The sequence below is a fragment of the Oratosquilla oratoria genome, chromosome 35 (assembly GCF_046742065.1).
Source record: "Oratosquilla oratoria isolate Oo_2021 chromosome 35, ASM4674206v1, whole genome shotgun sequence".
In the NCBI taxonomy this organism is placed as follows: domain Eukaryota; kingdom Metazoa; phylum Arthropoda; class Malacostraca; order Stomatopoda; family Squillidae; genus Oratosquilla; species Oratosquilla oratoria.
Window position 1 is genome coordinate 4,383,301 of NC_134811.1, and position 27,590 is coordinate 4,410,890.

The 27,590-nt window shown below is 40.0% G+C and overlaps 1 protein-coding gene across 1 annotated transcript; it reads right to left on the bottom strand.

The window, feature by feature from the left end:
* LOC143018657 (uncharacterized) lies at positions 1-27,590 on the bottom strand. The gene is made up of 7 exons (XM_076174245.1): positions 27,564-27,590; positions 26,821-26,972; positions 26,242-26,387; positions 23,582-23,752; positions 22,904-23,008; positions 14,613-21,712; positions 1-598 (listed from the first exon to the last, which is right to left on the bottom strand). The coding sequence occupies exons 1-7, from the start codon at positions 27,588-27,590 to the stop codon at positions 485-487; spliced, it is 7,815 nt and encodes a 2,604-aa protein (XP_076030360.1). The 3' UTR covers positions 1-484.

Sequence of the window (27,590 nt, forward strand, 5' to 3'; positions counted from 1 at the left end):
TTCTAAGCACCCTCTTTTAGTGTACATTATACATTCAACTAAAAAAAATTAAGATACTGGCACTTTGCACGTGACATCTAACCATATACATATACATCTATATACAAATTACAGGCTGCAGCTTTGAATTTTCATTGGAATATAATAGTATCTACATTTAGAGTACTTATCAATCTCCAAATGCTTCATAATGTACAATGCCGACATTAAACGAGTTGATAAATATAATAATCATAACCATTAAGTGAAATTTGGTTATCCTAGTTCTTCCCATACAACTGGTAAGCTTATATCCACACTTGGGAGTACCCACCAGACCTATATCCTTAACTCATTTGTGGCAAAATATAATCTTATCAATAATGACTTCAATATCCATTTCAAGGGTGAGACTAGTGCTTAGAGTAAATAAATACGAAATTCTCATCAGGGATTCTAAAGACCGTACGAAAGACTATGTACACAAGACAGCCCCAGTCTGTCCTTAGCTACGCGTGGTATACATGTCTGCATCCTCTGGATTGCTCTGCCCGTGATCAACGTTTGGGTCAAGTTTCACGATGACATCTTTCCCTTCTTGAGTGATGGAGGCTTCAGACTGCAAGACATAAAACTATATTAGCATAATTCCCTAAAGAATAATGCAGCATATGTTAATCAAATATTTCACAAATCCAAAAGAAGAAAAAAAGTAGTATTCACATTTGAGCATGCACTTAAATGTACCCAACAAAAAATTAACATCAACTTGTCTAACTACAATAATCACACCCACAGAATCCAGTAACTACAATTAGATTTTTAACGAGTTAACCATAACCATTATGTATTTATATGTAGTGTGTGTGTATGTGTAAGTCTGTGTGCACATATATATACATAACCTAATGATAGAATGATGCACTCTTTGGATATCTGTTGCTTTTGATCTACAAGCTAAGGAAACTTAAGTTTCAATTTATACTATTTCAAAAGACCCCATTAACCTCTCATGCAATAACTGGACTGTAAATCATATGCAGTTCCACCACATAAGCACTTATGTCCAATGTTAATACTTGTTAACAAATTGGGTGTTAAGGGCCTATTTCTGTCTTGCAGTAAATGATAGATCCATACACAGTACAACACACCATAAATGACTAGGTAAACATGCCACAACTGACTTGGTAAATACACCAAAAGGTAGTGTACACTTGCGGAAAATTATAATGTTCCAACTTGCTTCTCCAAGAGCTGCATCAAAGTGAAACCTTCAGTTTTAAGCCCGTCTTATACTGTATGTTACTCAACCACTTTCAATATGCAACAGCGTTTAGATGTTGCTATAGTATATCATACATAGATCACCACTTCAGGAGTCTTGGGGTAGCTCAGGGATTGTGTTCTCACTTCACACATAACTTGAGTTCAGATCCCCAGGACAGATATGACAATGGATACTGGTAATAAAGCTTCATATGTGAACCTTAAATGCATGTTTATAACCTGTCTGGCTTGTCTAATGTGGGCATACATACATGCACTGGCTTGTTGGTGTAGCGGTACAGAGCTTGCCAACAAACTTGGCAGTCTAAGTTTGATCCCTGTATTCATCTGAAAAACACCACAACACTGATTGCTGGTACCCCCACTGCTTGACAAGGAGTTAGGTGTTTGTGGGCATACATATGTAAGGTTGTAACATTATCTATGGACTGGACCATTTGTTAGCTCTGAGCTTTCATCCAGGTGGGCAATAACTGTCAATCACGAGACCCTGGTGGTGAATCACCCACAACCTCAAAACCCAACACTTCCTACCACAAGGTATTCCTCTAACTTTACATGGATGCCTTCTGTGAGCCCACCCTCACATATCTGGCATAGAGGAACCCACTCTCAACCCTAATGTTTCTCCTTATACCAAGACATTCTGACAGGTAAGCGGAGTAGGAAACATGGGAGTCTTTGAAAAAGCATACCTGCGAAACTAGTCAGGAATAAACTCGAGAATGAGACTCCTGTGTTTCCTACTCTGCTTACATTACTCCTTATGTTCTCCAATGCAGTGGGGATTGTCCAAAATACAGTGTGACAGGCTGCCACTCAAGGGTCTTAGAAGTGAAATATATATTTTCTGTGCTCCATCAGTTTCTGTAACTGATGCTACAAATATCGGTAACACAAGCTTCAATAACTACAAAAGGAATTGGAACACTCAGTTTGTGGACATTCTACAAGTACAGTGTAGATTACGGTCTAGGGACCAACCAACGATGGGAACCTGCATGAGGTGTGCCCATAAGACAGACAGCAGGGTACCATCTCCCTGTCACTTGTCTTCAAATCCCATCAATCCCCTCACTTCAACATGGAGATGCAGTTGCACAGGGCTTGTGGCCTCTGGACTAGAGCCAAGAGCTCTCCTTATCAGCTTCAATTATCATCTTTTTTTATACAGAGAGCTGAGAATATGCAACTTCTCCCTTCCTCTTATCTCTTACACAGAAAATTACCCACTTTTATAAAAGATATCAGTCTAATATCTCTTTATGGAAGAGATATAGGAGGGCCTGGGGATTGTTGAAGACAGCTGTGGGATTGTATGTCTCCAATGAGGAAACTTTGAGGCAATTATCACTATCACAAAGACCAAAAGACTAGAAAAAATAATTGTGCACCATGGGGCACACCATAAAATTCCTGGCTACTCATAACTTAGAACTTCATTCCACTTAGCCACCTGCTCTAAGGTTGGTGAACCAAATACGTAAAGTTGAAAAAAGTTACATGGATCACACAAGTAGAAATTAGTTCCAGGAAATGTACTTCTTCTGAGATTGTCATGACTGCTTAACATAATGAAAGCAGCACCCCAATACTTAATGCATCACTGTATTTTTCTTTTTATGATTTTTTCAACATTCTTTCCCCATAAATAGGTATTGGGATGTTGACAATACATTCCTTACCTCTTGCCCTACTCGGCCAATATTCATCAAAACCTCAGGAAGGAAAGAGTGAATAATGTTAACATTTGACTGAACTGTTAGTACATGTGCATCATGCATCTTGTCCCAATTTTGAGAGTAACATCACCAACCAATAAACATCTTGCATATTAGTATTTTACAGGTGAAATCCCATCATAAATAATAAATTGTTAATAGATTATGAGTAACTATACTATAATGAAAGCCACACAGCAATATCCAAGAAAGCATCATTCCATTGCCAATGCCTTAAACACAGAAATAACTTATATGAATTGCTAGAAATTAAGATGAAACTTAAGTTAGAGTAATTCTAACACTTTATGACATTTAGTACCGATTTTGGCACTTCATGATTTTTGTTTTGCCTGATACCAGATAATTTAATTCAGCTTAAGAGGTTCTTGTCATAAAGAGTTAAAATATTTTGAAAGCTTTCAAAAACATATACATCTTCCAATGAAATAATACAACTGTGGTGTAAAAAAATTTCACTGTACGAAATTATTTTCAAGAAGCAGAATCCATGTTTAAATGGTACCTACCCTTTCATTAAGATTATTTACCATCGTAATGCTGAACCAATTTCTAGAAAGGTTACATTTTCTAGTATCCTTTTTTAACACTTCAAGAGATATCACAATTTTTTCTCGCCATTTTTATTTATCTAATTTATATTTTTATTTAATTGGAAAATTGATGATGAAAGCTTTCAGTTAACACAAGTAAGAGCTGTACTCTGAACCCCTCCAGAATGCAAGAATTACTTTAAACCTACTTTCTGAGTACCATTACAGTAAACCTAACTTTAAAATTGTTCAACATCTGAATATGAACCCCTTCCACATCATATAGCAATCTTCCTTTTATTCTGGCAGCCATCAGGCTATTATTTATCTTTATGACATCCCCCTCAGTAAGATTGGAGATCTATCCTAATTAAACCCTTCCATACAAAGAGGCACTTGTTATGTCTTGTTGCCACCATGACATCTTATTATCTCTAAGGTACCTTTTTATTACCAAAGGATACAAGAAAATTATATGGAAAATAATGATAATTCAAGGGACCAATGGCAAGTACCTACAAGTAGAAGTCCTGCAAAATTTACTTTCAAGAGAATTATTTCCATCACCTCCAAAACCTGTCAACGCCCTAACCTCCATCAAGAGCACCTAACAAGTCTACAGACCAGGTACAAGGTTTCTCTCAATCATCGTCAACTGAATTTCCCCCTACTACTAACCAGTGACATAAACCGACCTATACTAATACAACACTGAGAACATTCACTGTTTCTTTCCCGAAAGATCTGTTAACAGGTCCAAAGACTTATGTCAGCTACTCTGGTACTCCAGATTTCTGGTCAGTGAAACTTGAGGCAGCAATTGTTATTATGAAAAATTTTCCCTTGGGTTTCAATGACTAGAGATCCACAATCCCACAGTGGCTGACCAGTCTTCAGGACTTCCTACTGATCCCTCTAGAAGGAAGATGATATTTTGTCTGTACTGTGAGATTTTCTTTAAGTCACTGGCTTACTAGTAGGTGAGGAGATGTCAGCTCTCCTTATATGAAAATGATGGAGGAAATACAAGTTGATAAAATGAGATCTAGGAACTGGTCCGTAGAAGTGAGTGTGTTAACAGGTTTTGAAAGTAGGCAGCTGGAAGACAATACTCTTTGATGTCCGTTTTCCAGGATCATAACATGCAGATACTTCTCACTGGTCCTTGATACGGAGAACTACTTGGGAAAACAACTACATGTTTTCCCTATCAGATATACTTCGGCACTAAAACCCCAATTTCAAATCCTTTTGCAATTTTGCATTCTAATCTTTTTCCACTCAACCATTTCTTACTTTCAAGTGGGTTTAACAGGTCTAGTAAGTCTTTTCAAAGCCCCTATGTTCTCATATTCCCCTCCATCCACCCCATTATCCTCTAGGTCTACTTTCAGATTATACATCTATCTTCCCTTTGACATACTTCTATTCCTTCTATCTAGCACTTCCTTTCTAATTTTTTCCACAGTCCTCTATTATTTGATCATATCATTGGAGTCTTCTCTCTTCATCATTGAAATTTCCCTTGATTCAGCAATTTCTTTTAATATATGTTAATGCCTTCCTAACAGCATAATATACCGACACTTGCTCATTCATAATTTCCCCAATCAAACAGAATCCTATGAGTTATTTCTAAATCTAGATCTGTTCCCTGATACAGTTAAACCAAGGTTCAACACCTCTCCTTGCAAACTTGTACAACTTTCATAAAACTTCCAAGTACTGAAAATTTTCTTTTTGTTCATTTTCTGTCCTCTATCTTCCACAGCCCTTCCCTAATATTTTACTTTCTTTTTGACCTCTAATTTATTGGTGTCAAATGTCATCCACAAACATGCACCATGAGGTTTGATTCCGACCCAATGGTCCACCATAGTGTATCCACAATTACAGACGCTCCTCAACTTACGTTTTAGTTACGTTCCGAACGGAAGTTGAAAATTAACGTAAGTTGTTACTGTACTTTACATCCGTAAATTCTATTACCGTATCTTATAAAACACCCCTAAATCATTAATTATACACATAACATTGTAAAATAATAACATTAATTTCAAATAAATTGAATTCAAGCAACATAAATTGAGATGGTGGAGGAGGAGGAGGGATGAGGCAAGGCACGTTCAGTCTGTCGTTTCTGCCATGTAAACAATGGACGCAGCGTCATGCGTAAGTATCGTTTGAACTACGGAGAGCACGCTAAACTAAAAAATTCACTCAATCTTTTTTAGTCGGTTCAAACATAAAATCGAAAAAACGTAAAACGAATGAACGTAAGTAGAGGAGCGTCTGTATATCAAACACATCTGAATGCAAAATAAATCCCTGATATAATTCTACCTTAACAATAATCTAGCATCTTAATACAACACTACATATTTTTGTTTTCGATTTCTTGCATGGCTCTTTCTCACATACTTCTCAGCTGCCCTTGTGCATATCCACACTTTTTGACATGGTGCCTTGTCATAAGTTTCTCAAACCACACTTTTCGACATGACGTCCTGTCATAAGCTTCTCACGCCACACTTTTTGACATGGTACCCAATCATAAGCTTCTCAAGAAAGTCTTTCCTCTGCTCAGCATAAATCCGGAAATAAAAATTCTATCACCGTTTAATTCCTTAATCTTCTCTCAGCTATTCATGTACAACTTCAAACTCTTCCCTTTGTCACTGTTCAACAGTCCTGAGTATCTCCCTAAGAAGATGCTAATAGAATATTTAAATTATATAACCAGTTCACACTATGTACCATCTACCACTGTATAAATAAAGCAAGTTGGTCTCACTGATCACATTCACTACATCAACACAAATTCTAATCCAAAAATGTAATTCTTGTGCATTTCTGGGGTTTGGTTCAGTTTTCATTATTTCCTATCCCATCCACCAATTGTTAAACTTAATATTAATTCTAATTATATAAAGCAGAGGATCCAGTTATGAAGAATAGCTTACTAATATTATGTTAACATATAAAAGTGAAATATATGGGGTATCATACAAAGTATGGTAAATATTTATGCTTTACACAATCTATTTGGTTGTCCAGATATTCTGGTTCATTGTCTTATGAAAAAATTCATTTTTTTTTTTTAAAGATAATATACATGAGCTTTATGGAGGATATTAATGAAGTGTGTGCTGAAACAATATAAATGTAAGTATTATGTGGTTGAGCACTTTGTTCTGTATATGTGAAGCAATGAAAATATTAGGTCATTATTATTCTATGATGACATATAGAAATTCCATTAGTCCACCAACTCCTCAGGATTATTGCTTATAGTGACGTACTAACAACATGATGACATGCAGTCAGTATTTTAGGAGTTTTAGGGTATCTCTATAGACCAATCACACATCATTTGTCTATGTCCGAGTAGTCTCTACTCATAAAGGAATTACGATATTTTAGTATTACTGCTGTCCCTCCTTTGTGTCGTCCCTTTGAACCCAACTTTTACCACTTCCATGACTCCACCTCTTTTCTGATCTGCCTAAATCCACTTTGGTGTCAGTATTCCACCATATCCCAATGTATGAAGCCTATTGGTATATACAGTATACATTGATTGATGTCCTATAAAGAAACTACAAGGGATGAAGTGAGAGGACATTGGATCCCCCTGTACTTTTCTACTAATTGTCAGAAGAGAAGGTATGGAGGGACTCCCAACCAGAGCTCTAATAACTGCATCATTAAATGCAGGTAGATGTGGTACGGATGAGAGTAAAAGGTATAGACTGGTATTATGTTTGAAAGACAATAGATGGACATATTAGCAATAAGTGAAACAAAACTAAACAAGAAAGAAAAGTTTGAGTCTGAGAATGTGGTGGTACTATCGGAAAGAGATGAGATAGGTTTAATGCATAGTGTGGAGAGAAATTTGTTTAGGGATAATGTGGATGAAATTAAAATAAGGAATGAAAGATGTGGGCTTTTGTGAATGAATATGGCCCTGGCAGTGAGAAAAGTGATGGAAAGCATTTGGGGTTGCTTTAAAGGAGTGTGTAGACAGTTATGGGGGGAAATGTAAATGTGATAACAGGGGATTTCAATGCTAGAGTAGGGAATGAGTTGATAAATGGAGCAGTAAGAAGGATGAGAGGTAGGAAATACTAAAGAAGAAAAAAAAAAAAGTTAGAGATGCGTATTGAAGGAGAAATGATGATAGTGAACAGAGTTTATGAAGAGTGATAAGTATAAGTATACATGGGCCAGGGTGGAAGGGAGAGTAGTCATGAGGATGTTAATAGACTATGTCATTGTACCCAAAAGAGGGACTGGAAGAGTTCTAGGCATAAATGTCTTCAGTGATTTCAGTGGATTGTCAAATAATTATTTAATAGAAAGGAAAGCAAGTGGAGATTATATGAGGAGGAAGAAAAGTGAGGGAGACAAAATTGTTGAGGGTGAGTATACAAGGACAAAGGGACAGGCTACCAGAAACTGTGAGAGGTATGAGATGTAGTCTAAGATAAAGGAAGACTAATACCATGGTGAAAATGGAATGAAGAATGTGATCTGAGGTGGTGGGGCTACATCAGGGTTGAATAATATCTACATAGTTGTTCAATATGTACGATAGGGTGACAAGGGAGGCATGTGCAACAATGCTGGGCAGGAGTTTGGAGTGAGTATAAGTGGAGGGATGTGGAAGCTGAGCCAGTTGTTTGTAAATGACACTAAGCTTGCTGATGAGTCAAGAGATAGACTGATGGTGGTGGTGGGTTGGAAGCAAGTTTAAAGGGTAACAGGCCAGAGGAAGTTGAAAGCTGTAAGCAAGGAATGAGTGCGTGAAGGTGGAGGTTAACTAAAGAGCAAAGGAAGCAAGTAACTGTCAGGAGAATGAAATGTGACCTAGGAAATAGGTATTTGAGGATAAATTAAAAGAAGACTGAACATAGGAGTGATGGTGCCCACAGTAATGTATGGAGAAGACTTAGAATTTGAATATAAATAACCATTGCCTCGAGTTCCACCAAATAGAAAACTCAGCCCTACAATGGTCAGTAATGATCCCCTGGCTCTCCCACAGATCTCCCTGGGAAGAAACTTTGGACTGTTGTCTGTGTTGGATAGGTCTGGGGCCATTTCTCTATCAATTGAGAGTAGGAGGAAGAAGAGAGCAGTTGTCAGTTTTCCATGTATGAAAAGATGTAGCACTGTTTAAATTGATAGAAATATTGGTCCTAGTCTGGAGACCAAATGTCAGTCCTGTACCTCCTGATGGGGTTGACAGGTTTCAGAAATGGACAGCTCTGCTGTCAATATTAAGAGGATCACCAAACAGGTAACCATTATTTGTCACTGGAATTTGGCGGAGGTAGAAGGGATGAACCTAAAGATGGTGACCATGTAGTGAGAAATGTAGGGTGTGTGGAATTAGCAGACAAGGTTGATTAAAGAATACAGAGGTGGTTTGGGCATATGGAGAGGGAGAGAGAGAGAGAGAGAGAGAGAGAGGCAAAAAGACCATGGAAAGCAGAAGTGAAAGGAGGGAACTTGGGAAGACAAAAAGTGAGGTGAATGAATGAGATGAAATGGACAGTGGATGCAAGAGAAGTCTGTCAAGCAGAGAATAGTGTGTGCTAAAGATAGGAGTGAATGGAGAAAGGGTTGTAAATGAACAAGGAAATTCTACAGCCCAAAGGAATGTTATGTGCAACATAAATTTTTTAGAGTGGATAGGAGAGGGGGAAGGGACTGTCATATAATGAAGTGGTGAGGGTAAACCAGCTTTGGCTGATGGGACCTCCTATGAAAGTATTGTTTTGCTGCATTGCCTAACCATGAAGTGTGGCATAGGACAAGGATATCCTTTCATCCACAAGGGAGGAACAATGAACAAGTTTTTGGATGGTTATGTGTTTCAACTTTGTTACCCTGTTATTTGGGGAAAAGAGACCTCTTGGTATATGTAAGTACTGATGCTTGATTTGAACACAAGAGAACAATAAAAAGCGAAGCTTTTTAACTGAGAAAACTTTTGTAGAAAACTTTACTGGAGGTTTAAGTAAGGTTATATTTGACCAACAATTTTACAGAGAAGGAAGGAAATCTTCCACACTAGCCTCTTGGTTACCATAATCGATAGAGACGAAGTCAATCAAACTACGAAAAGTTGTCACAACCGAAATCCATCTGGAGCTAAATTCTGGAAATACGGTAGAACTTATCCAAACTGAGACACCAACAAAAATTAGTCACTTAAGGCAAACTCCATCCCAATCAGACAATAAACAACATGAACTGGATGGAAACTAGCAACATATTGGAAGACCTGAAATACATTCACTGAGGAAGTTCTTTCCTGAAATAGTAACTTGAACTTGTAACAACACCAATACTCAGACTGGATTAGTTTGATTCTTCTTTACAAGGCAGCACTTCAACGCTTAACAGCTTTCTTAAATAATGCAAATAATACATCAAATCAACTGATCAAGCAATCCACAGCATGGAACCCAAGGTCCCCAGGGACCTTGTAATGGCCTCCAGCTTTGTTCATTTGTCACTCAAGGAGGCTACGTTGAACTAGATAACCAGTTTGATGTGGAATGTAGTATTAAGGAATGAAAATCTGCCAAAGTGGAAAAACACTCCAACATATGAAAACAAAACAGTATTTACAAATACTGGTGAACAAGTACAAACTATTAACACCATAATGGTTACATTCAATACAATTCTGCTCATACAATCTCAAATGTATGGGAGTTCTGAAACATTCCTTCATAACTATATAATAGTATCTCTAAATTTTCAGGAAAGTCATTAATATTTACACTGCTCAGTTATCATGTTACCATTATGTACATTACAATAACCTATCAATGACAAGATAGGTCCTCGATACAAGACTACAGTGCTGACTCTTCCAAACTGCCATATTAAGGAATGATGTAAGTATAAATTATTTCCATATATACTAGTGGAATTGAAATCACATACACATGTAGCTATGCTTGCTAGCTTGTTGTGGTGGAGGTTAGGAGTGATGGCAGTTTGAATCCACCTAACAAGCAAGCTTGTAGCAATGGCAAATTACATTAAATTCCCCAATTCAAAATGGCCTCCACAAAGAGGCATCATCTTAATCTCCTACATGAGGAGGAGTTCATGATATTAAGCTGAGTAAATCTTTATTCAAAGGCATAGTAGAAGATGATGATGATATGGTTTAACGTCACACACTCCCCCCTATCGGGAGGCTAGGACAGTGCCCATCACAGAGGGCTTTGTGGCGTTGAATTTAACGAATCATGCTCTTGGTTCAACTTCGCCGGTGGCAGAAGAAACGGGAAAAATCAAAAGACTAAAAGAGTCCCAAGGAGCAATGAGCTTCTTCCTCAACTCCAAACCCCAGTGTCATAATCCTATGACGCCATGGGTTGTACACCATCAACAACACTGGATACCATCATGAACTCGTGAGCAAGTGGTTAGGAATTCCAACCCCAGGACCTGATGTGGGCTTGCTGCACCCGTTCCCAACAGCCCTGGCCAGGTAGGGAGGCCATCCAATATCGGCCTGAATAAAAACCCAGTGGCTTGTCACAACTGACAGAGATTTCTCACATCCTAAGGTAAGGTGTGGGATAGCGAGTATTTTTCTATCTATAACATTTAACAGACTAGCTAAATACAAATGGAAACTAAGATCAATCACTATGCTGTCCCAGATCTCTTGCTTGAGACTCACAACCTTAAGGAATACATGTATACCACCAGTTTAGCATATGTCAAAGGTGATTTTATGTATGTTCACTGCTACCAACAAAATACAAGTACCCTTCATTATCACTGCATTGCAACTGCAGTTCAACAAAGGCAGCTGGACTATTGCAAGTCACCCTCACACATAACATCAATAATGATGACCATAGGAATGACGATGTCAGATAAATATTCTTAACAAGGACACTAAGGGATGTGTCTCATCTATTGCTAGGAGCTTGTCAGTTGTAATTCCAGCACTGGAGCCTGGGGCAGGCAAGTTTAGCAATTTACTAGTGAAGCAGTTGGCCCACTGAAAAAATGTCAAGAACATGACATGTGCGAGTTAAACTACACAAACAATTCTAAGCCTTGGGCAAATATGTAGAAACACAAAACCCCAATAAAGAAAAAAAGAACCATTTCAGGACAATTTGTAATTGGGGTAGAGGTCTTCTGGCTAGAGCCTGAGAGGAGAATCTATTTCCTCTAGATATAGTATGAAATTCACAGGGTAGCCCAGTGGATATAGAGTTGAACTCATGACCAGGTGGTCATGAGTTTAATTCCCAGGACCTACTGGGTGCTTCTTGCGTTGGTTCCCGAAACCCTTGGCAAGGCAGGGAGGTGACCCAAGAATCGGCCTATCACACCTTACCAGCATGCCGCAATTGACAGGGCTTGCCATACTATGAGTTTACTCAATTTCCATTTCATGAGTGGTCAAGTGAGTTTATAGTACCATAGTCCAATGACACTGTGAGCTAATAAAAAATTTGTAGAGAAGAGCCACCTACACAGATAAATACACATTTCATAAAACTGAATAACATTACACAAAACTAACACCATTACTACGTGTGCCTGCATGGATTAAACAATGTGAAGCAACCTCTCATTCCTTGCAGAATCAAAATGGACTATGTAAAGGAGTTACAACCAGATTAACAAGGTCTCTGAAATATAAATACTGGTACCAATGCAGCTAATAAGAGTGAAAGTGCACTATTACTGAATCTTCACTTAATCTGACTTAGCGAATCATGGCAAAATTGGGACTCCCTGCCATGAACTACAAATATTAAAATATAAATCATGTACTAGGCTACCTCCATTGTATGGGGGGAAAAAGCCTTTGGTACATGTATGTACTATAATAAAATATTCCTTAAAATCTATACATTTTCAATAACAACCAAAACTGCCTTCTCTGTTGTATGAACTTCCTTCTACCAAGTGGTTTACTGTGGCCAAAAAAATCAAGAATAAGCCTTCCCAGCCAAGCAGGTAAACTTAGTGCAACCTAATGCAAGGAATGGTATTCAGCTGTTTGTTTTCCATGGACTGAAACAAGAATGCCTTAAAGCATTGTACTCAAATATCAAAATTATTAAGTCATAGACACACTTGGTATGGAAAACGTCCAAGCATCAATCTTCAGCAAACCATCCTCAAATACTGCAAGAATCTTTTCACTACTAACCAGCAACACAACTTCATATGACTGATTACTGCCTAATTAAGTTTAGAACCTCTACATCAACATATGGTTGAAAAGTGGCTATAGGCCTTTGAATCCAAACCTAATTCCAAGTGACTTGAGCAATGAAATACATACAAACAGCAGACCTTATCCAGAACATGACCTTTGTCTTCTATACGATGTTAAGAGGAATAGACCAATGCTAGACAGAGGGCAAAGAGGTAGTTAGAAAGCCTAAATTAAATTACTGCTACATTAACCATAATAGCACACTCCAAATTGTGGACTACTGAAGAATCATACTTGGTATTTTAACACTAATACAATCTGGTATGTTAGCAAAAACGTCTGGTGTCCAGCTAATAAGATCCACACCGGCAAAGCCAGTCAGTTCCCGAAACATAATAAACTGACATCACTTTGAGAGTCGTGGCAAATATATGCTTTTGACTCTGCAAAACCCCTTATAAGGGGTACTGAAGGCCTTTGTATATGTATTCTGATCTATACATATATGGTAAGAATAACATATTGTTATTTCATGGTATGAATAACCAATTATTATTTTATGGTATGAACAACCAATCATTATTTTAAGTATAGACAGATACATACAAGGCTCTTTAAAGGATTAATAATATCATTAAAATCATCATGTTAAAATCAACTTTGGATTAATGATCACAGAACTTAAGAATCACTGGTAAAATTATCAATAGCAAATAAAGATTAAGATATGACTGAAAATAATTTCAAAAGGTGTAACACTACTATCTACATGAGAACACCTGAAAGATGGATAAAGGTGTAGACACATTTCTAGCCAACAGACAATTAATTTTGAATGGAGAAAAAAAAGAAAAAAAAAAAGAGAGGGTGTAATTCTTAATCATTGCCAATATCACCCTACAGTAGCCACAGAATCATGTGTATGCATCACCCCTTAACTGCAGAACAGAAGTATGTGGGAACATAAATGAGAAAATTTCTGTTCACATCAGAGAAAGTTCTGCAGCTAAGAAGGATGTAGGAGTGATGAGTAGAGGAGCTGCAGCAGTCTCACAGTCCTCAAGAATACCATTATCATAATGTGAGGCACTGTGCACAACAGGAATTTACCCTGAACCAGCCTCGTCGCAGCTTGTCAACTGCTCCTGTCGTCCCCTGCTCCTCTTCCTTCGCCTCTGTTTGGACTGCATCTATGGATGGTGCAGCCTCTTTGACGAACACCTCTTCTTTTTGCCCATGAACAGACTCTTCTGTTGCTAGATCACTCTTTGTTTCTTGTACGTTCTCTGATGATTCTGCTTTTGAAAAAAAGTTAGCTATTTTGTCCATTAATGATTGGTCTTTCTGTTGTGATGCTTCACTTTCTGTTGATGACTCCGGTCTTGTATCTTCACTTTTCTCACCCAAGTGCTGTTCCTTTACTTCTTCTGAAGGTGGAGTGCTCGACTCTACCTGAGAAGGAAGACCCACTTCTTTGGAAAGGTCTGTAAAGGACTCAGCTTCTGAGGTTGATGCGGACGAAGACTCTGAAGTTTCTTGTGTACTGACTTTCTCTTCCTTGCCCATTACAAGCTCAGAAAGTCTATCAAAGAGTCCTTTGTCTTTCACTTCCAGCTGAGGGTCACTTTCAGATGATTCCACCTGGACAACACTTTGGCTTCCAGCATCTGAAGACTCTTTCAAAGTTTCTTCTTCTTTTGCAACATTTTGTTCAAGTTGTTTCACTAAATCTTCATCACTTCCTTCCGTTGTGTCCATTTCTGGAGTTCCTTTTGATTCCTCAACAGGTTTCTCATCCCTGGAAAAGAATTCTGAAATTTTATCAAATACAGATGAAGACTTTACCTTGGAATCCTCAGGTTTGGTTTCGTCAGTGCCTTCTTGAACCACTGGTGTTACAACATCAGAACTCGTTGATACCTGAGGCTCTTCAGCTGATTTCTGTGAAGATAATACGACCTCTTCTGCAGCTGTCACTTTTTCTTCAACTGCAGGTACAACAGAGGTCCCTTCCTCTACTTCTGAAACAGATTCTTCCCTGGAAGATGAACTGGATTGATCTTTAGATAAGATCCCGAAGACCTTGTCCAGGAGGGATTCATTCTTGGTGTCCTTTACTTCTTCCGGTGGTTCTGGTTTGGCAATTTCTTCAACTGGAGCAGGTTCTTCAACTTTTCCAGATTCCTGAATGCCTATACTTACCTCTGGTTGTTCTTGTGTTACTTGTGTGTTGTCCTCCTTGGTGCCAAATACATTAATCACCTTGTCCAGTAAAGACTCTCCTTGTGACTCTGTGCTTGTAACTTCAGCCTTTGTTTCCACGGTGACTTTGTCCGTTTTATCCTCGATGATTTCTTCTACTTTTTCCTCTACAATCTGAACTACTGCTGTCACTGCCTCTTCCACTTTTTCCAAAACTTTTTCCCTTTCCTCTTTGATTTCTTCAATCAAAATAGCTTCATCTTTTACTGCCTCTGCAACCTTTGCCACACTTTCTGCAGACTTCCTTACTGACCCTGAAACCCCGATAACAGTCCCAGCAATCTCCGAAGCAATCATCGAGATTCTTCCAACTTTATTCGTCATTTGCTCTACAGACTCTGGAAGACCTGGAGTTACTTCTGCAGCCTTGGAAGCAGCAGCAGCCACATCCTCTACAATTTCAGCAACTTGGAGAACATTTTCGGCCACTTTATCAACTTCAGCAGCAACCTCAGCTACTGCCTCTGCTTGTTCTTCGACCTCTGAAGCCACAGCGGCAACACCCTTGGCTACATTTTCCTCCAATACTTCAAGAGTTTCGATAACAGGTTCTGGCAGTACAGGCTCTTCTACTTTCGCAACTTCAGTATCCTCTGGTTTACTTTTTTCGTCCTCTTTTGTGGTTAATATTTCAATCAACTGATTGATAAGTCCTTTCTTCGGAACTTTTTGTGGCTTAGTCTCAACAGGAAGTTCTTCTGTGGTAGGTTCTTTTGTTTCCTCTGCAACTGTATCTGTTACTTCTAGTGGTTTCTGAGGAGCTTCTAATGACTCCTTGGGTACATCTGCAAGGTCCTTTCCAGCTTCAGTTTCCAAGGGAATTTCTGGGGTTTCTAAAGCTGGAGCTTCAGGTTCCTTGGGTGCTTCTGTTGGCTCCTGAAGAGTTTCTGGCCCAGTAGCTACATCCTGTGATTCCTTGATGGGTGCCTCAGGTTCCACTGTCACTTGTTCCTTTGGTGAAAAAATTTCAACAAGTTGAGTTACCAATCCCTTTCTCTCCTTCACTTCAACAGCACTTACCTTAGCCTCCTCTACGACTACTTCTTTTGATTCTTGAACCGTCTCCTCCTTTGGCTCTTCCGTTACTTCTTTCGGTATCTCTGCCGCTTGTCCCTCAGGCACTTCAGCTGTTGCTTCCTTAGGTTCTTCTAATATTACTTCTTTTGGTTCCTCTACAGCTACTTCTTTTGGTTCCTCTACAGCTACTTCTTTTGGTACCTCTGCTGCTAGTCCCTCCGGCACTTCAACTGTCGCTTCCTTGGGCTCTTCTAATACTACTTCTTTTGGTTCCTCTACAGCTACTTCTTTTGGCACTTCAACAGTCACTTCCTTAGGCTCTTCTAATATTACCTCTTTTGGTTCTTCTACAACTACATCTTTTGGCACCTCAGCAATCACTTCCTTTGGCTCCTCCACAGTCACGTCCGTTGCCAATTCAACAGACGCTTCCTTAGGTACCTCGATGGCAATTTCTTCTACCTTTTCAACAACCCCTTCTTCTGCTACCGCAACAGTAACTTCATCTTTTTTCTCAACAACCACCTCCTTCTGTTCCTCAACTAACTTTTCTTCGGACTCTAAAACAGCCTTTTCCTCTGGCTTTTCTTCAGCAGCTTTCTCTGATCCATCTTGAACCACTTCTTGTGGCGCCTCCACAGGCACTTCCTTCACGTCCTGAGCAACCACTTCCTTTGGTTCCTCAAGGGCAACTTCTTTAGGTTCCTCGGTACTCGCTTCTTTCGACTCCACTGCTGACTTCTCTGTACTTGCCTGTTCAGCAACACCATCGTCCTTTGAGAAGATCTCTATGATCTGATCAATGAGCCCTTTTCTTGGCTTGGCCTTCACAGCAGGCACGTCAGCTTCCTTTACTTCTTCAGTTGTAATTGGTTTCGACTCCTCAACAACCACTTCCTTAGACTGCGCATCCTCTACCTTCGGTTCCTCAGTGACAACCTCCTTTGGTTCCTCTGCGACAACTTCCTTTGGTTCCTCAGGGACAACTTCCTTTGGTGCCTCAGAGACAACTTCCTTTGGCTCCTCAGTGACAACCTCCTTTGGCTCCTCAGTGACAACTTCCTTTGGCTCCTCAGTGACAACTTCCTTTGGCTCCTCAATGACAACTTCCTTTGGCTCTTCAGTAACCACTTCCTTTGGCTCCTCAGTAACCACTTCCTTCGGTGCCTCAATGACAACTTCCTTTGGCTCCTCAATGACAACTTCCTTTGGCTCCTCAATGACAACTTCCTTTGGCTCCTCAATGACAACTTCCTTTGGCTCCTCAGTGACCACTTCCTTTGGCTCCTCAGTGACCACTTCCTTTGGCTCCTCAGTGACAACTTCCTTTGGTTCCTCAACTGCTGCTTGTTTTGATTCTTCAGTGACCACTTCTTTCAGCTCCTGAACTATAGCTTCTACTGGTTTCTCATCATCTTTTGGTTCCTCAACAGTTACTGCCTTTGGCTCCTCAATAGCCACTTCTTTCAGTTCCTCAGCAGCAAGTTCACTTGGCTTTTCAATAGCCACTTCCTCTGGTTTCTCAACAGTATCTTCTTTGGTGAAGATCTTAATGAGCTGATTAATAAGTCCTTTCTCTGGCTTAGTCTCCTTGACTGCCGTAACTGTTTCCTTGGGTTCTTCAACAACAATAGCGGGAGCAGCAGCCTCCTCTGGTTTCTCAGAAGTAGTACCTCCTTCCTCAGCAGGAGCAATTACTTCCTTGGAGTCAACAGCTGTACTCGTTTCCTTGAGATCGACAGCAATTGCGTCACTATCTACTGCTTTGGAGACTTCAGCAGCAACATCAACCTTAGGTTCCTCTACTGTAACAGCAGCTGTTTCCTTGGGATCCTCAGCAGCAGGAGCAGCTACTTCCGTGGAATCCTCAGTAGTTGGGACAACTACTTCTTTGGGCTCCTCTGCAGCAGCACCTGAACTGCTAAGTTCTTCAACAGCAACAGTCACTTCCTTAGGTACCTCTCCGGCTGCTTCCACCTCTTTACTAACTGTAGCCTTTGCTTCTTCAACAGATTTATCCTTGGCACTACTATCAGAGAAGAATTCCACTATGTGGTCCACTAAACCCTTCTTTCTTTCAATCACCTCTTCTTTTGGAGCAACAGGAACTTCCTGTTCTTCCTTTGGTGTGTCCACTGGGGCCTTGACTTCTTCAGTTACTTCCGCCTTGTTTGCTTCTTCAACTACGGCTTTAACTTCTTCTGCAATTACCTCTTTGACTTCCTCTACTGATACCACTGGAAGTTCACTGCCTTCATCTGTTTTAGGTACCTCGGCTACTGCCTCAGCTGCTGGAGCTGCTACCTCTTCAGATACTTGAGACACGGCCTCTTTGGGTTCTTCAACAATGGTGACTACTTCCGCAGGTTTCTCGACTGCTATTTCTTCGGGTTTGTGTTCTTCGACAGCCAATTTGCTTTGGTCACTTACTTCCTTTTCTTTAGAGTCTTCCTTTGAAAAGAGTTCAATGAGTTGATTTATCAGACCCACCCTTTGGGGTTTTGTTTCTTTAACCTGTTCCTTAGGTTCTTCGACAACTTCTGCCTTGGGTTCTTCGACTACTTCCACCTTGGCTTCTTCAACCACTTCCACCTTGGGCTCTTCCACCACTTCCACCTTGGGTTCTTCAACCACTTCTACCTTGGGTTCTTCAACCACTTCCACCTTGGGCTCTTCAACCACTTCCACCTTAGGTTCTTCGACAACTTCCACCTTAGGTTCTTCAACCACTTCCACCTTGGCTTCTTCAACCACTTCCACCTTGGCTTCTTCAACCACTTCCACCTTGAGTTCTTCCACCACTTCCACCTTGGCTTCTTCAACCACTTCCACCTTGGCTTCTTCCACCACTTCCACCTTGGCTTCTTCCACCACTTCCACCTTAGGTTCTTCCACCAATTCCACCTTGGGTTCTTCAACCACTTCCACCTTGGGTTCTTCAACCACTTCCACCTTGGGTTCTTCAACCACTTCCACCTTAGGTTCTTCAACCACTTCAGGCTTGGGTTCTTCAACCACTTCTGCTTTGGGTTTCTCCTGTTCCTCAGCAGCCAATTTACCCTGGTCACTCACTTCCTTCACTTCTGAGTCCTTCTTTGAAAATAGATCAATAAGCTGATTGATCAGCCCTACCCTCTTGGGTCGTGTTTCTTTAACTTCCTCCTTAGGTTCTACTTGTGATTCAACAGGTTTCTCAGAGACTGGCTCCTTTGGTTCTTCGACTGCTGCTGCCTTGGGTTCTTCGACTGCTTCTGCCTTGGGTTCTTCGACTGCTTCTGCCTTGGGTTCTTCAACTGCTTCTGCCTTTGGTTCTTCGACTGCTTCTGCCTTGGGTGCTTCGACTGCTTCTGCTTTGGGTTCTTCGACTGCTTCTGCCTTGGGTTCTTCGACCACTTCTGTCTTGGGTTCTTCAACTGCTTCTGGCTTGGGTGCTTCGACTGCTTCTGCCTTGGGTTCTTCGACTGCTTCTGCCTTGGGTTCTTCAACTGCTTCTGCCTTGGGTTCTTCAGCCACTTCGGTCTTGGGTTCTTCGACCACTTCTGCCTTGGGTTCTTCCACCACTTCTGCCTTGGGTTCTTCGACCACTTCTGCCTTGGGTTCTTCAACTGCTTCTGCCTTGGGTTCTTCCACCACTTCTGCCTTGGGGGCTTCGACCACTTCTGCCTTGGGTTCTTCCACCACTTCTGCCTTGGGTTCCTCGGCCACTTCTGCCTTGGGTTCTTCAACTGCTTCTGCCTTGGGTTCTTCCACCACTTCTGCCTTGGGTGCTTCCACCACTTCTGCCTTGGGTTCTTCAACCACTTCCGCCTTGGGTTCTTCCACCACTTCTGCCTTGGGTTCTTCAACCACTTCCGCCTTGGGTTCTTCCACCACTTCCTCTTTGGGTTTCTCAGCCGTTGCTTCTGGCTCGACTACAGCCTCCTTAAGTTCCCCAACCTCAGCAATCTTTTCTGTCTCCTTCACTCCCTCCTTTGGCTTTCCATCTGCTATTTCTGTGATGTCTTCTGGCTTATCCTTCTTTGAAAATATTTCAATAAGCTGACCTATAAGCCCTTTCTTCTGTTTTGCAATGGGTGCAGCAGCCTTTTCTGGTTCGGCAGAAACCTCTTGTGGTTTTTCTATAACACTTTCCTTAACTTCCTCTGAAACTTTAACAAGTTGTTCAGCAACTGCACCCTCTTCTATTGCAATGGCGACTTCCTTTTGTTCCTCATCTATAACTTGCTCTGGCACTACACCAACTTCATGTTCCACTGATGTCAATTGCTGGTCTGTTACAATAGATTCTTTGGGTAGTTCTACAGCTGTTATCTGTTGTTCCGCAACAGCAGCTTCACGTGGTTCATTAATGACAGCTTCTTTTACTTCCTCGGGTGTTACTTCCTTCTGTTCTTCTACTGTGTCTTTTGTCTCAGGGATAGCTTCTTTAGGTTCTTCTACAGGCTTCTCTTGTTCTGCAACAACAACTTCTACTATTTCTGCAGCAATGGGTTCTTCCTTCTTCTCAGGAACTGTTTCTTGGGGTTCTTCTGCAGCTGTTATCTGTTGTTCCGCAACAGCAGCTTCTACTGTTTCCTCAATAGCAACCACTTTCGTTTCAACAGCAGATTCCTTCACTTCTTCACTAGTAGCTACTTGTTCTACTGGAGCAACGGCTTCTTCCTTCTTCTCAGGAACAGTTTCTTTAGGTTCTTCTACAGCTGTTACCTGTTGTTCCGCAACAGCAGCTACTACTGGCTCTGCAGCAGGTTCCTTCAATTCCTTGTCAGCTGTTACTTCCTCTTGTAAAACTTCTTTCGGTGCCTCGGTAACAGTTTCCTTGGCCTCTTCAGCAGCTGTTACCTGTTGTTCTCCAACAGCAGCTTCTTTTGGCTCCTCTACAGCTGTTACCTGTTCTTCTGCAACAGCAGCTACAGCTGGTTCCTGTGAAACTATGGTGGATGCTTCAACTACCTGTTCTTTCAGTTCAACATCTTTGGTTACTTCAGTAACATCAGCTTGTAGTTCTTTTACTTCAGTTTCCTTCACCTCTGTCAGAGGTACATCAACCACCAATTCTTCAGTTGCCGACTCTATAACCTCTTGGCTCACTTCTGGCCCAGCACCTGCTATTTCTTTCACTTCTCCCAGTACCTGCTCAGAGTCAGTTGGTTTTGACTCTGCTGCTAACGGTTCCCTGCCTAAAGATCCAATTGGTGATTCTTCTGATAATTTTGTAGAATCTACGCTACCAAACCCTTCAAGCACTGAGCTCTGGACAATAGCAGGTGCTTCAGCCTCCTGTACCACTCCCGCTTGTTCAGTGGCTTTCTTTTCCTGTAATCTGAATCCGTATTGTGCCACATCGCTGGCTTGTTGTGCTAGAGTGTCAATAGGGGAGGTGGAGTCCTCGGAAAGCAAGGAACTGGAATGGGCGGGAGTCTGAGTCATTCCTAAAGAGCTTACCTCAGCTGCAGCAGCTTGCCCAGAAACAGCAGCCACGTCAAGAGTGACCGTGACTGCCTCTGGGGCAGCCTGGGTTGATGCTGAAGCCTCTGGAGTTGGCGGGGCTTCAGGAGTAGGCTGGGCTTCAGGAGTAGGTGGTGATGGTGCAGCTTCTGGGGCTGGTTCTGGTTTGCTTGCCAATTCTTTGGCAGGCTCCACAACCAGGGGTGCTTTAGGCTTAACTGGAATGGTAAACAAAAAAGTTACTAACATCTTCGATATTCAAATTTTATATTAAGACGTAAGAAGTTGCCATTTCATGGAGATCAATCGATCCAATATTCCTGTTCTCCCTTGCAGAAGACCTATGGCCTCCAGGAAACTGGCAACAGCTCTTACGTACGACCATAAAACACTTAGAGAAGGGATATCTCTGTATGCTCCCATATCCATAAACATCTGCATTCTTAATCATGAGCTTTGACTTCTTAACTCAGGCTCCCATTGAAACAAAAAATATATATATATATATATAATATATAAAATAATCATAAAAAAGGAAGAGAGGAAAAGTTTAAATGTGTTTGAGATGAAATGCCTCAGAAGTATGATAGGAGTTACTAGGCTGGACTGAGTGATAAACAAGGTGAGGAGGGGAGCGGGGGTGGAAAAGGACTTGGGAAATAAGGTTGATGAAAAAATAAGAACATAAGAATGAAGGAGACTGCAAGAGACCAATGGAGGAGATGGGATGGTTTGGATATATGGAAGAAATGAGTGAGGAAGGATTAGTAAAAGAGGTGTGGAAGGCAGAGGTGGAGGGAGTGAACATGAGGGGGCGACCAAGGATGAGGTGGATGGATGGCGTAAAAGGGTCACTGGGAAAGTGGGAAATGTCTGCTGAAGAAGGGACTGGACAGATGATAGGGGCAAGAAGGGGATGGAGGGTGATGGAGTATGTATGAATGATATTTTGACAGCCCAGAGGGATTTCTCCCTGTCATCTTTTTTTCTGCATGAGGGGATGGAGGGGGTTGCAAAATAAATGAAGCAGACTTGCTGGGGATGTGCTGGGTCTTGCTACATTGCTTGTAACCCAGGGCAATGGGCAAAATGTAAGGTTGACCCGTCATCCAGAAGGAGCCAAGAAAAGAGGGAGGGAGGGGGGTGGATGGGAGAGGAGTATGTGGGGATGGAATGGGTGGGAGTGGTTTTTATCCCTTTGTTTTTTGGCTACCTCCCTTGTAAGGGGGAAAAGACTGTTGGAATATGTATGTGTGTGTGTGTGTGTGTGTGTGTGTGTGTGTGTGTGTGTATATATATATATGTATATGTACACTATTTGCAAACAAACATGCACACAAAACACATTCAACACAATGAAACACACATCTGCTGTTCTATTCAATTACAAACTTCCTCACAAACCTTACCTCCAGCTACAAAATTGTATCCAACGGTACCATAACCCTTAGCACCATTGTAGATGCTCTGGGAAACCTGCATCGCCTGACGTGGGTAGCAGAGAGATGCAGCCACTGGTAAAGAAATAATATTATCAAAAATTGTGTTTGATTTGGCTACCCTTTTCTAACCACTTCAGTATGAGTCAAATTCTCGTGCACAGCATCGGCTGCCATATGTACGATTCATCACACTATTCTCATATTAAATATAAAGTCACTTTTGTATTACTCGTTCTCTTTTATTCTGAGTAATAATAAACACAGAAAGAGTGATCAAACCAGTTTACAGAATCTGGGGGTAACTCATGTACAACTACAAAAAAAAAAATATAATCAAGACGCCGATGCCGGCATCTTCGTGTACCTCGCTCTTCGTGACACCTAAGTAAGCATCATCATACTGAAGTGGTTAAAAGGGGAAAGGGCTTTTGGTATGTATGCAGGTAAATAGAAACTTGAGTACTTTTTCCTAAACATAACTACTGTGCAATGAATACAGAGCACACAATACTCACCAACTCCTAAATAAGAGACGGGACTGCTCGGACAGACAGTCTAGGGAACGACAACAACAACAACAACAATCTCCTAAACATAACAATGCAATGAATACAATGCAATGAATACAGAGCACACAATACTCACCAATACAGAGCACACAATACTCACCAACAACTCCAGAGGAAGTATATATGAACTTCTTGAAAATTCCACCTTTCCTTCTTGTGCCCACCAGGAGGCCAGCAAGACCACCAATGGTGATGGCACCAGCCCGGGGTATGATGTTTTCCTCATCAAGGATGTAATCTACGGTTGCTGTAAGAAAAATCATAATACTAAGAAAATGCCATGAAAGGTTAACAACTTCAGACGAATTTCCCATGAAAAGAGTAATACACACTTGACATTCATAATCTAGTTATTGCAGTTCAGTAAGCACGGCAATAACAGTGATGAAAGCATAACTTTGGTGATATACTTAATGTTCACAATCAAATTTGCAGCTCTGCAAGCATGTTAATGCAAGTAATCATGCATGGAAATTTAATATAATAGTTATAATAATTGTTGCATCTGTCAACTACATTTTGTTTGAAGATGTCAAATGCCAAAAGACACTACCAAAGTAAACACCATTTAAGGACAAGGCTTTTCTTGGTTGTACAAAGTTTCATTTAAGCAAAACATTGTCTATCTACCAAGGACTTCTTCTCCCTTATAAGGGAGGTAACCAAGAAGAAGAAGAAGAAGAAGAAGAAGAAGAAGAAGAAGAAGAAGAAGAAGAAGAAGAAGAAGAAGAAGAAGAAGAAGAAGAAGAAGAAGAAGAAGAAGAAGAAGAAGAAGAAGAAGAAGAAGAAGAAGAAGAAGAAGAAGAAGAAGAAGAAGAAGAAGAAGAAGAAGAAGAAGAAGAAGAAGAAGAAGAAGAAGAAGAAGAAGAAGAAGAAGAAGAAGAAGAAGAAGAAGAAGAAGAAGAAGAAGAAGAAGAAGAAGAAGAAGAAGAAGAAGAAACTCCCGTCCACAACCTTTGTTTCCCTCTTGTCTTTGCTCTTCGTGGACGAATGATCCCCATCTCCGGCCCATTACCCTGATCAGAAGTAATGCAGCAAGACCCAACACATCCATGGCTATGCCACATCAATTAATTGGCAACCCCCCCTTTCCATCTGCTAATGGAAAACATAATACATATACCAATGGCTATTTCCCCATTACAAGGGAGATGGCCAAAAAACAAATGCATAAAATTCACTCCCAACCATTCCATCCCCAAATACTCCACTCCCATTCACCCCCCTCCTCCCCTCTTATCTTGGCTCCTCCTGGATGATGGGTCATCCCTGCATCTCGCCCACTGCCCTGGGTCAGAAGCAGTGTAGCAAGACACAGTACATCCACAGCAAGGCCGCTTCGGAAAACATAGTACAAACCAACAAAGGCTTCGTCTTCAACTGATGTTTACTCTGCCAACAACTTTTTTCTATATGAACATTTTTAGAAGCTCTGCCATAGGATTCGAACCCTGACCCGTGAGTCCATAATCATGAGGTCAAGATGCTAGCTTATCTATATCTTCAAATATGGAGTACTGACAACAATTGCTCCTCTCCTACTACGACCATAAGCCAATGACAAAGAAACAGTCCAAATCTATTACAACAAAGATCTTTCCCGAGATCTAAGGACGGCCCATGGACTGTTGCCTGCCAGTGTGGGGTTGCAAATTTACCATGAAACTTGTGGCAACAATCATTATTGTTAATGTGGGACTATTTCTATGTGGTTACAGCAACATGACAGAAGCAGTTACTTGTCAGCTCTCCTTGTATGGAAAGGTCTAAGAAAGAGTTCTTGGGCTCAATCCACAAAACGATGTGTCAATCTCTCATGAATACACAACCTCATGGAGGTGAGGATGTTGATGGATTCTAAAGATGGGCAGTATGGAGATTACTTATCCCTACAGCATCAATTATACTTGAATACTGTATCCAATCAATGAAAAATATAACAAATTACTATATTTTCATGAACATTTTTATGTTGACAATAACTATATGAATGATTAAAAAAAAAGACCTTTCATACACCTAGTCTAATGAATTCACTAGGACAGGAAAAAACAAATAAATAAAAAACAAAAAAATAATGGTACACTACTTATTCTGAAATTAAATTTGTAATGGCAAGGTCTTAACAGCAAGCAACAAAGGATAAATAAAAGTATATAGTAACCACTACTGATATAAATGCATGACACTGTTTACAGGACTTTTTTCACAAGGCTAGGTTAATGAAACACCCAACAAAAGATCTTCTAATTGAACCAATAAATGACAAATGGTAATTACTTACTGGTAGCCAATCACGGTAAAGTGTTATGAAGTGGAGCAGCAATGGAAGGAATTTAAAATCATACAGACTGAAAGGATTTTCTTATACCACTGTAAACAATAATTTATGCAGGGAAACTTAATCTTACTGGCAGGAGTATTACCTTAAGTCTTATAATTTTTCTTTTCTAGTGTTAAACTCGGCCTTTTCTACAAATATAATCTGGCCCACTATAGTAATTCCAGGTTTTGATTAATTATGTTGGGTATTTTATAGGTAATATTTTCCTATAACTACAGGTTTAATGAGAAATGGTGCTACCACAAACCTCCTGTTAACTTGAAGTTTGAGAAAAAGTCCACAGTAGCTGTTGCAAGACATGGAACAAGAAAACAATCCAAAACAGCATCTCCAATTACCAATACGACAATCGAATACACCCAATACATTCATTTTCCTTCACGAAAGCTTACCCATGGTGTGCGCCTTTCCTGTCTCGTAAATGTGGACAATGCGTTCCCTGGTGTTACGTGTGGCTTCCAGCATAGCCTCCACTTCTTTGCGGACAGTACCCATCCCCTCCTCAAGGTTGCTCCTTTCTTTTCCATGATATTCATAGCTACAAGACAAATATTCAGTTCTATAAATGTCCATATCATAAGAGCATATCAAATATTTTATATCAAGATGTAAACACTAAATAACTAATGTCTGAAATGAGGCAATGAATTAACCCACGAATCAAATAGTGCTGCAATTCTATGGCATCCTAATAATAAAGATAACATTTTTCAACATGCAAGTGAACAATGGTTATAATACTGTCCCCATCACAGGATGCAGAGAAAAATAAAGAAGTGTAGTCATTGGAACAGGAAAGGAGATTATATATATATATATATATATAAAACACTGATCTCAATCATGCCTAGACTGCTACAGAATAATATCTTATACATAAAGAATATTTCAGGCCTATGGCAATATTGCCATCAACTAAAAATTAATACAAGTGAATCTACTCAAAACATCAATGGAACAGTGAAACTTACTCAAAGATCTCCTCTGGCTCTTCATAAATGGGAAGTTCTGATGGTTTAAGTACTCGTGAGTCTTCCTCGGTGTCTGCCTTTGCGAACACTGCAGGAGCCATAACTGGCACTGAAGCTGCTGTTGCTACTGGAACCACCCATTTTCCCATAAACTAGAAAAATAAAAAAATAAAAATAAATAAACAAATAAATAAATAAATTAATTAATTTAATAAAAAAAAAAAAAAAAAAAAAAAAAAAAAAAAAAAAAAAAAATCTTCTTAGGGTCATCAAGAACATTGGTGCTATACAATGCATAAATGTTGATATTCATTCTCTTGAATAATACAGCATTCATACTCCTTAACTTCTGGTGGTACACGATGCTTTCTGAAAAAACTTTGAACCTGTATCATAAAAATTCAACAACGTTTGAGTCCATCAATATGTATCCATAATTATCTTTTGTAGATATACAGCCCAGAGGTATTTGGCAACATTCTAGGATGCCCAACTGGACCATAAGAAGAATATAAATAAATAAACAAGTCAATAAATAAGTAAATAAATAATAATAGTACTAAATAAATAGAATAAATGAAATAATAATAATAAAATAAACCAATAAATAAAACTAAATAAAATAATATAAAGTAAAATAAACTCTTTAACAAGTAAATAATAATAATCAAAAATAGGTAAATACACAAACCACTGGTACTACAACTACTTGTACATGTTCATGTTTGGTTGTGTACAATTACCATATACAGTTTTCCACATGTTGCCAT